An 11624-nucleotide genomic window follows, 5' to 3' on the forward strand; every position below is an offset into this window, starting at 1 on the left:
TAATACACATTATAACTATTACATTTTTTTATAAATAATTTTATGTATACATTATATATTATTTTATATTAGATTCTGAGCGGATGTGTTTTTTTTATAAAATTTGTTTCCGTGTACACGATAAGTAGGTAGTTGAAATAATGCTTCGTTTTCCAACTTTGAAAGTTTTACACTAGAGTGAATCTATATTGTATAAATCAAAAAAAAAACCCTTCGTAAACTTCTTGTAAAAATGGCTAAGAAAAAAAATATTAGATCATTAAGCACTATAAAGATGTGATATAATGAATTAATGCTAAGTATATTGAATTTAAGTAAACGTATTTTGTTTCAATAATTTATTTACTTGGCGAGGAATTAACAAAGTGTGATGAACAAAATAATTAAATGGCCAGTGCCGTATTTCCCAGTAAACACTTTAAGCTAGTGCTTTGGGCGGTAAATTATTTTTAATATTACATTTTTATTATTATATGTTACTAGAACTGAAAGCAATGCAACTAATTATAAAATGTTTTTAGAGCAACGAGATTGTGGTAATTTTTATTGTAAGGTGATTTTTAATTTCAAATTTGTAGAGTTTATCACCTTATAATAGCATTGCTGCGTTAGATATTTATGATTATTTTAATAATATTATTATTAATATTTATATTAATCAAAATTTTTTTTTCAGAAATAATTCCTCGCCAAGTAAATAAATTATTGAAACAAAATACGTTTACTTAAATTCAATATACTTAGCATTAATTGATATCACATCTTTATAGTGCTTAATGATCTAATATTTTTTTTTTACTTAGTCATTTTTGCACGAAGTTTACGAAGGGTTTTTGTTGTGATTTATACAATATAGATGGTTATGACCCGCCGACCGCAGACACTCGTCGTCATTTGCTCCCACCTAGGCCTCGAGCTGCATACACGAAATTGAGTGGGGGAACCGGCCGATGCGACGACGACGGCTAGCGTGATTCTGAATTTAATATAAATTTCCTTTAAAAATGCCGCACTTTTTCATGAATAACGTAAGCGCCGCCCCTAATCGAATCTATTTTTCTACTACAGATTATCCAAACAAACACAAAAAAATTAAATAAATATCACTCCATTGTAAAATCAATACATTCATTGTTCCGCTTAGAATCTAAAATCTAATTATTATATAATTAAATAATTTTAAATATAACAAAATATATTGTGTATAATATGATATTATAAAATTGATATTTTAAATTAAATTATCCTTTGGTGTGCTTAAATGTGTGTGGATTGACTGTTAATACTTTTATTTTTTAACTCTCGATCCTTTTTATTATTTTGAAATACATAATAGGTACCTAATACTATATTATATTTTACAAATTTTTTTTTTGCTTTAAATTTTTAATTATTAGAAAATATAGCTTATATGAATTCTTGTAGTTCATAAATATTGTATATTGTTATTCAATAGTTATTACAAATGTAGCAAAAGTACCATGCACTTTAGTCCTGGAACCATGAAAAAGATGGCCGACGGAACAATTATAGTGATGAGGTCTCACTCTAATCATGAGCGTGAAGATGATACCCCTCAGTTAATAGATGCTTTAAAAGCAGTACTAAAAAGAAGAGCTGCTGCTGAAAATATTTTATTAAAAGAAATTTACGACGAAGAGTGCTTAAGGTAAATTTTAGAAGTTTTATTATTGAAAAATTAATTATAATTGCTTATACTTATTTATTGATTTAGGCATCCAATAGCAGCTAGCTTATATCCATAGCCTACAGCTGAATCTTTAATGCGTTTGGCCCGTAGGTCAGTAATGCCTAGATTGCCTGGGAACCTTCAGGAACTAGCATCCTTATTTGATAATGGGCATCTTCAAAGATTCAATTGTTGTGACATTACGATATTTAGGAGCTGTATTCGTGACCTTGATGGTAAAACTAGCCTGATATTTGCATGTCCAGTTTTGTCACAAAGTTTTTGTGGTACTGGAATTGAGGAGCTTCATGTAGACGCTACTTTTAAAGTGGTTCCAGTAAACATGGGCTATCAATTATTGAGCGTACATGCTATGATACAAAATTATGTAAGTATATTATACCTAAAACAAAAATTTAACTTACAATTGTTTTTATTATATTGATGTTCATTCATTTATTTATTTATCTATAGTCAATACCAATTATATTCGCACTAATGGAATCAAAGTCTAGGAATTCATATGACAGTGTATTTCGATATGTTAAAGATAATCTTTTAGCAAACATTTCTCCAAGGATTATCATAAGTGATTATGAATCTACACTTAGAGATGTTCTACAATCATATTTCCCTGAAGCTCGAACATCTGGTTGTTGGTTCCACCATAATCAAGTACCTACCTAAAAAATACAAATTTTTATTTTTATTATAATTTTGCTTAATGATTAGTATACTTAAGTTATTTATATTTAAATCTTTTTAGGCAGTTTTTAAAAATATGAAAAGTAAAGGATACTATAGGCTTGTAAATACTAATCAATTTGCACTGCAAAGCTTAAACCTTTTATTTGGCCTTCCACTGCTTCCATATCAGGATATAGAAAGAGCATTTCAATTAATTAAAATGTATGCAATCAACCATGGAGTAGCGATGCATAATTTATTTGACTATTATGAGAGGTAATTAGTTGTTAATATTTAAAAATCAATACATATTGGATTGTTGTAAAACTATTAATGTACAATGGTTTTATGTTTTTTTTCTTTGTCATAATTTTTTGGAGCAGTAAAATATTTTGATGTTCTACTTTAACTCAGTATTTAAAGGTGTTTTCTAGAAGAAAATTGGATCTAATTGGTACTTTGGGAATTAGGTCGTTAAAAGTAAAAATGCATAGTATTTTTTTATAAATATTTAAAAGGTTTTTTTTGCTATTTGTAGATATTAAAATTTTTTTTTTATTAGCATTTTTTTTTTTTGTTTAGGTAGTATAAATTTAGTTTTTGGTTAAAAAGTACAGTAATAAGTAGTTCTGATTGAAATTCAAAAATCTAATAAATATGTATAGGAAAATACATTTTTTTTATACACATTTGAAGTTCAAATTTTAACGAAATTCGATATTTAAACAAAGTATATCAACTGTATTTTTTTTTTTTTTTTTAATAATTCAAAAGAAATTTTTAGTAGTAACTTGAAACTGTTATGTATATTTTGTATTTTACTATCACAGTGACTTTTATAACTTATATTTAGATTCATTTAAAGGTGAATATCTGTACACTATACCCTAAACCTAATTACTTATAGTAGCTTATTAAGTAAATACTTGGTTTGTAATGTTTGTATTGTACAGTTGAATATTTGAATACCATAAATAATACTTATTTATTATATATTTATACCTGTGTTAACTATAGGTATTGGTTGCGCCGTGTGGGAACTCAGATAATTTCAGTTCATGGACTTCCTAGGCGTACAAACAATAATATTGAAAGTTTCCACAATAAATTAAGATTAAAATTTTCAGTGACTCATCCCAATCTATGGATATTTTTAAGTATGTTAATCAATATGATTAATTAAATACTACTTGTTTTAAAAGTTATTTTTAACGTTTGTAAACTGAAAATACTAATTATATATATGTATGGATTGTGATAAATATTTTATAATATAATTTATATTATCTAATGTATTACCAAACAAATAAGTATGCATCTTCTGATAATTTATGTTTCTGAAATTTACTTATAACATTTTTCTTATAGGTAATTTGAGTAATTTATTTAATAATTACCATGTTATAATGAGGCAGCTTGAAAATAATCTTCAACCTACTAGGAGTCTGAAGGCAAAATATTTATTACAATCCAAAAGACTTAAAAATGCCACAAGCCAATACGATGCTGGGATCATAAGTATGTGGCAGTTCATGCAATTGACTTCGTATACCACATCAAGATATATATCTCGACATATAAATTGGATCAATGAGGTAGATCCAAATTCTGAGCCAGAAGTGGAAGCTGCTGCTGTTGTACAGCCAATTCAGGAACCACAACTGCCAATAGCTCCACAAGTGTCAACGTGCATAGTATGTTTGAATGCAAGAGCAGCAAATATTCAACAGCATATTGTTATTCCTTGTGGTCATGCATGGGTTTGCAACAATTGCATTACATCCCTTCCAGCACCAACAAGATGCCCATTATGTCGAATGGAAGAAGTCACTTTTCAAAGAATTTTCTTAAATTAAACTTTTCTATTAGTTTTAAAATATTTAATTGTTCATCAAACAAAACTACACAATATGACATACAAATTAATTGAAAAATGTTGTGATAGCTATGAAGTATTTCAAGAAACTGTTGATTTTTTCTTGGAAAACAGCCAACATCTTCTAGCATTTCCATGTGCTGATCACAAAAATGACATTTTTTTATTTATAATTACTTATTATATTACCATGAGAATGAGACAATACTCACGTATATCTAATCAAAAGCAAAGTTAGAAATCACGCAAAAAAAAAAAACTTTTAAAATTGATAGCAACATAGTAACTAGTAATACGCATTCATTTATTTAGAAATAATAGTGAATATAAAAAGTTCGTCGTTGATTTGAATTTTTGAATTTTTGATCGTTGTTCAGTTATCACTAGCATCCATGACGAAGTATTATTTCGTCATGGTAACCACTAAATAAAACCTTATCAAATTGTTATAAAATGTTTATAACATTATAACACCTTTATTCGTGCAATAAAATGCATTTTTGGAAAAATGTTAGTTAACACCTTTGTCCATTGACCCCTTCAATTAAGAATAGTTTATCACCTATAATATTATTTTTTTTCATATTTTTATTCAAGTTGCAGTACACAATAATAATATGACATGTCTGTGTTGCAATCAGTATTTTCGATCAGTTATTATCGGGCATATACTTTCCGGAACTATACGTTTCGTTAAAAAACGCGCGTTGTTGTCCTGTTAATTAGGTATTTAGGAATAGTGGAAAATTAAAATATAATGTATTAATTGTTATTATACGAATATTAACATGATAAGACGTTATAATAATAATAATATGTACCTAAGTATTAGCCATTAAGGCTTTAAAAATTTAAAGTCCCAAGCTAATAATACATAGTTAGCTATTATACATGTTTAATATTTTAAAATATATTACAATTTTCTACTATTTTTTGAACCATCAAAATAACTAAACTGGATTGTTTTTATTTAATGCAATACCTATCAATAAGAATTTATTTATACCTATTTAAGATACAATTAAAATGAATATAAAACCCTTTTGGTTATTAATAAATAATAATATAAATATACAATTGTTGTAGGTACTTATGATACTATGCATTTTTTGACTACATCATCCTATTTTATTATAACATCATATAATATATTATATATTATATTATATCAATGTAATGGTTAATGGTTATGATGATTTAATAAATAAATAATATATATTGTTGGAAAAATTAACTGCATGTGCCAATTAAACAGGAACTTCATAAATTAATGAATTAAACAGATTGCCTGTTTAAACTATTTGAAAAAATATCCATCGAGCTCTCATAATATGGTATGTAATATGGTAATTTGTTAATGTATCTGCATCTTATTTTTAAGCTCCAAATTATATAGTTCTGAAGCGTACTGAATGGTCCACAATGTTCGAAAGTTTACTTTCTTAAAAACAAATTACGCGTTCATCCTGGAGTGATCATACGACATACGTTTTAATTATTATTTAATTCAACTCTGTGAAGGTACTAAATGTTTTAAAAAAAGTTGTTTTTTTAAATATCCAATGATTATAAAAATTCGTCAAGTATTTAACAGCTTTACTGTAATGGATGTGTTAAATTTAAAGCACACGACAAGAAATTATTCTGAGTGAAGACTGTCTAACTTTTTGGTAGATACCTAACCTAAGTTACAGAGAAATAATTTTAATTACAAACAGATTTAAATAAAAAAACTGACATTTTTGTAAAGTAAATTCATATTCATCGCTCCATTGACCACTAATAGAATAATAAAAAATATATTGTATTATGGGTATTATTTATTTTTATTTATACAAAATTTATTATAATATAATATGACCAAATTATGATCACATATTATCTTTGTAATAAATAAAAATGAACACTGGCAATAAAGATCTAGCAATAAAGTTCTCAACTTTCTTTTTCAGGGGTTTCAAATAGGCAATTTACAATACTTTCCGTAAATATACGGTCCGGATAAATACGTTCCGGTTAAATACGGTTTATTAGATTTTTTTAATTCCGGAGGTATACGTTCCGGCCAAATACGGTTTTTAACTTTTGGATTCCGGCAATATACGTTCCGGAATTATACAGTCCGGATAAATACGTTCCGGGAAAATACGGTTTAGTATTTTTTTTAATTCCGGAGGTATACGTTCCGGCCAAATACGGTTTTTCACTTTTGGATTCCGGCGATATACGTTCCGGATTTATACGGTCCGGAATTTATACGTTCCGCCCATTTATTTTCCGGATTAATACGGCCTCCCTCACCAGAATCAAAAATGTAAAAGCCGTATTCTTCCGGAACGTATATGCCCGGAACGTATTCATCCGGACCGTATATATCCGGAATCAAAAACCGTATTCATCCGGACCGTATATGCCCGGAATCTAAAATTCGAAAACAGTATATTCACGGAACGTATAATTCCGGGACGTATTTACACGGACCGTATATCACCGGAATCCAAAAACCAAAATCCGTATTTTTCCGGAACCGGAATGTATTGTATATTGCCTATATTTAACCCCTTGAAAAACGCCGGCGAGTCGTCTTCAATTTTTTTAGGTTTGTCCTTTTCCCGTTGTCGGGCACCATATTTTGCCCCTCCCCCCCCCCACAAAAAAAAAATAGTTATTTCTTAAAATGTAAGGTACCTATAACTACTATTTTGTGGCATAATTGCAGTTTAGCTCCCAAGTGATTATGAATATTTTTTAATCAGAATTTTGCGGCCGGACTTAATTTAAAAGTTATAACTTTTTGAAGTCCAGGAGTTTGCGTATTCTCACCCGTCTGGGAATTTTTCTTTTTATTAAATTAATTTACTAACACTTAAGTAAAAAGTAGGTACGTTAAGTAATTTCTGATTCTACCAAAATATGAAAGATACAAATACGCAAATATTATCTATACAAAAAAAATTCGAAAATTCTATTATTTGGTATTTTAAACGTAACAACAAGAAGTAGTATATAAATGTATGTCCTGGGACAGTTTTCAATTTTCATATTATATCAATAAAAGATCACAAAGAAAGCAATGTGCAAAAAGATAAGAAAATTGAAATGCAATAATAATAAAAATATTTTTTCACAAAACTTATGAAATGCAAAAATATTAAAAATATTTTCCGCAAAACTTATTAAATTAATTAATTAAATTCCAAATGCAATATTTCTTAAAAATATTTTTTAATAGAATTGTTCTATTTAAAATAAAAATCTAAATGAAAAAAAATGTATTAAAAACTTCCGGCTAGGTTGTGGCCGAAAATTCCGCACGCGTTAAATATCAAATATTTTTCTAATCTTTTTGATTTTGATTTCTAATTAGTGTATTGAGAAGGTTTACAAAATCATTTCTATCTATATTTATTTTATAATGTCCCCAAGCTAATGTATTAATACAATTTTCCAAAATAAATCTTTTATCATCATAAACACTTACAGCTTTTTTGTTTTGTTCTACAGTAAAAATATCATGTTTCTTAGTTCTAAAAATAATATAATTTTGTTTAATATATTTTGATTTTTTTGTTAGTAAACAATTTTCAAAATCATTAAAACATATTTTATTTTCTACAACATTTTTTTTAACACCTTTAGCTTTTTTAATTTCTTTTTCAGTATCTAAAATTCGATGTGAATATAATTTGGATCTTAAACCTATAAATTCAGTCATAATTTTTCCATTCAATCTTTGAACTTGCCTAAGACTTTTTTGTTAACTAAAGGTAAACCATAAATATTATCTTTTGGATAATCTGAAGTGTCAAAAAGATCTAACATAGTTTTCATATCTTGATAAAAATCATTAGTTTTTATTTCTAATATAAGTGAATCTGTATCTGTATATAACAATCTAACTCTATTTCCATATTTTTTCTTTATAATATTATAATAAAATTCATACATTAACATTTTAGATAAATCTAAAATACACATTCCTAAATATATTGGTTGTTTGAAAGTTATTTCTCATCTTTTCATATGTACTGCAGCTAAATTTTCTGTAAAAATTGTTCTTCGATCAAAATTTGGTTTTGCAATTAATTTTTCTAGTTGGACTGCATTAGAACATAATCTTATATCAACATGATTTCGAACATTCATCATAGTACGTCCATAAACATTGTTGTTCATTAATTTGAAATATTCTTTTTCAAACTCATTCTTAGCTTCTGATCTGAGATTAGTATTAAAATAAATATACACTTTTAACCAAGGAGATTGACTAAATTTTAACACTCTGTGAATTTTCTCTATTTTTAAACCTAAATTAATATATAATTTTAGTGTTTCATAATGTATTATATATTTTTTCTTGTCATACAAAGTTGTTAATAATTTTGGGAGTTTTTTGTCATCAAAACGTCTTTCTGGTGCTAAAGGGAAATCTGAATGTAGATCATGAAGTTCTTTAGGGTAAGTTAAATCGACTTCTAAAATATGACCTTTACATGATTCATCAGAAATATTCATTACATTAAAATCATTCAGATTAACAACCAATTTGAAATCTCCAGTAGGTAAATATTTACTCATTGCCAACCCATAAAGATTATTTGCATCCAAGTATTCTAAAAATATTGATTCCTCTTTTTTTTTAAATATATCTCCCATGTATTTATTGTTTGCTTTTGAATACCTTTGACTACATTGAGATAAACCACCACTTATTCCATTTTCAAACATCAACAATTGATCGACATCTGTTAATAAATCTAATTTTACTTTTGTCATTCTTAACATACTATTCCACGCAAATCCTGGTGTTGTGTAATACCACATAGGATCTAATTTATAATTTTTTAAAGAAATGTCTCTAAAATTTTCTATTATATCTGTTAACAATAAAACATCGATGGTATTATATAAACTAGTGAATTCATGCATATTTTGTATATTAAAAACTTTCCAAATTTTTTGTGAGTTTTCATATTCCTTTTTAGTTATATTTTTATCAGTGAGAGAACTATAAAATTTTTCAATAGGAGGTAAACATGTTTCATTGAGTTTTTCTTCACAATCCATATACTCATAGGGATAAGCTAACTTTCTAGTAACTAAATCTAAATGTTCTTCAGGAAAATATTTACTAAGTTCTTTAAATTTATTTTTTAAATTTAATTTTGAATCATTTCTTAAACTATTTGTTCACTTTTCTAAAGAACTAGGTAAAAATTTGAATGAATCTATAAATCTTAATTCTGTAGATAATTTTATGTTTTTACCATTCCTAGTTACTACACGTGATATCACTTTTGAAAAAGAAATATATTTTTCCTCATTATCTGCGATTACTTTTATTCTTTCATTATCGTTCCTAAATTCTTTTATAAATAGATGGGCATCATAACCTGAAAGATTATGAAAAACAATTGGAATAAAACGAGGATTTTGGTAATTAAGATTACATATAGAATGTGCTGCTCCTCTATATTCTCCAGTTAAGTGGTCATGATCCCGAACTTTTCTCATATTTTTATTTTTATTTTCTATTTCGTTTTTAAGTTTATCTTCATGCAATTTAAATTTTTTAACATCATCAGTATTTTTATAATAATCAATAGTTTCTTTAATTATTTTAAGTTTGTCTTCATACAATTCAACCGTTTGAGGACGAAGAACTTGTTCTATAAGATTTTTTATTTTACTTTTTTGTTTCAAAATAAATTTGTTAAATTTACAATATTTTATAATATTTAATAATTTATAATATTCAATAGCGTCTTTAATCATTTTAAGTTTATCTTCATACAATTTAAATTTTTAACATCATCAGTATTTTTATAATATTTAATAGTGTCTTTAATTATTTTAAATTTTTTCCCTAACATTGGAGGTAAATCTGATAAATATCTTTCACAAATATGACATTTATTAGATTTATTATAATAATTATTTAAATGTTCTGTATTCAATGATTTCATAGGAACTATTTTATCATATATTTCAGAAATAAGTATTTCTTCATTTTTCATACATTCATAAAATTCTTTAGCTACGATTGCACCAGAATATTCTACAGGTGGTTTATAATCACCATTACTATATTTAATATAATAACAAAAATTATTAGGTATATGTTTCTGATAACATTTTGTAAAAGACTCTGTATCATTTGGTTGACAAGTATATATTGGTTGAAGTGTACATTCAATGTCAGCATAAATCATAAAAGGGACTCTTAATGAATGATTATAATTTTCAAATTCTAAAGTTTTATTATAGGATTCTGGTAGAATTATTTTAGCTGCTTTATTATTAGTACAATAATGTTTATGGTCATTTAACATATTTTCTGTACCATAACTAATTAAACACATTTTACACAAAAATCTTTTTTTAGTATTTTTAGTTTGTTGTTTACCTACTAGTTTCCATAAATCTTAAATCCAACAATAATGTCCTTTATTATCCTTATCATCCACTGTCAAATATGATAAATCTATATGATTAGTTTTTTCGATTTCATTTATTTCTATATGATTAGTTTCTTCGATTTCATTTATTTCTAAAGGTACAATTACTTACTTACTTTGTTATCTAAACAAAAAATATTAATAGAAATATCTTTTGTTCTTTTAACAAATTTCGGAACGTCTGTGATTTTTATTGGAAATTCAATATCTTTAAATTCTTTATCAAATTCATGTTCCCATTTTTTATATTTAGTTACTCTTTCTCCATGTTCTTCAACAGGGTGTAAAGCAGAGAGTATTGCCTAAAGAAAACATTTATAATAGCATGTTTATTTTTAATATGTTTAGGTAATGGAATATATGAAGAACCCTTAAAAGGAACATATTTATTTATATTTATTCTCAAACTTAAAATTTGATGAAGTCTCCATTGAGATTTTTTCATTATAAAATCTTCTTCTTCTTTTACAATTTTAATTTTTGTATTTGTATAAAAAATCATTTAAGTTAGAATTTTTTGTTAAAATTTTAATTAGTGTTTTAAAACTTTTTTCCTCATATTCCATATTTTCTTTATTAGTACCTCTCTTATATATAGCATACAACCAAATATTTACTTTTAAATTTGTTTTTTTTAATTCTTGTTTAAGTCGTCCTATTACTGGATTATCTAAACGATTTAAAAATGTTTTGTATATCTTTAATACCCATATTATTTTTAATAATATAAGTTTTTAATCTATTTTGAAATGCTGTTTCTTCATTTTTTAAAATAGGTCGAATCGTGTTGTTTTTTTCAAACATTTTTTTATTAAAATTAAAAACTCTATGTGCTTTAGGTATTATCTCTCTTGATATTCTTGGTCTTATACCATTATTTTGATGACGAATAGACTGTAAATGTTTAGACCAA

At 26.1% G+C, this 11624-nt stretch overlaps 1 protein-coding gene across 2 annotated transcripts; it reads left to right on the top strand.

Moving 5' to 3' along the window:
- Positions 1-848: 848 nt before the first annotated feature.
- LOC132935304 (uncharacterized) lies at positions 849-5269 on the top strand. 2 transcript variants are annotated; one of them, XM_061001800.1, is made up of 7 exons: positions 849-1336; positions 1457-1669; positions 1736-2078; positions 2165-2365; positions 2457-2653; positions 3395-3534; positions 3746-5269. In XM_061001800.1, exons 3-7 carry the CDS (start codon positions 1785-1787, stop codon positions 4231-4233), a joined length of 1320 nt encoding a protein of 439 aa, XP_060857783.1. In that variant the 5' UTR covers positions 849-1336; positions 1457-1669; positions 1736-1784; the 3' UTR covers positions 4234-5269. The 2 variants fall into 2 exon arrangements, with proteins under 2 accessions (XP_060857783.1, XP_060857784.1); XM_061001801.1 differs by having other exon boundaries at positions 849-1028.
- The last annotated feature ends 6355 nt before the right edge of the window (positions 5270-11624 follow it).

Source organism: Metopolophium dirhodum, chromosome 1 (assembly GCF_019925205.1).
Source record: "Metopolophium dirhodum isolate CAU chromosome 1, ASM1992520v1, whole genome shotgun sequence".
Taxonomy (NCBI): Eukaryota; Metazoa; Arthropoda; class Insecta; order Hemiptera; family Aphididae; genus Metopolophium; species Metopolophium dirhodum.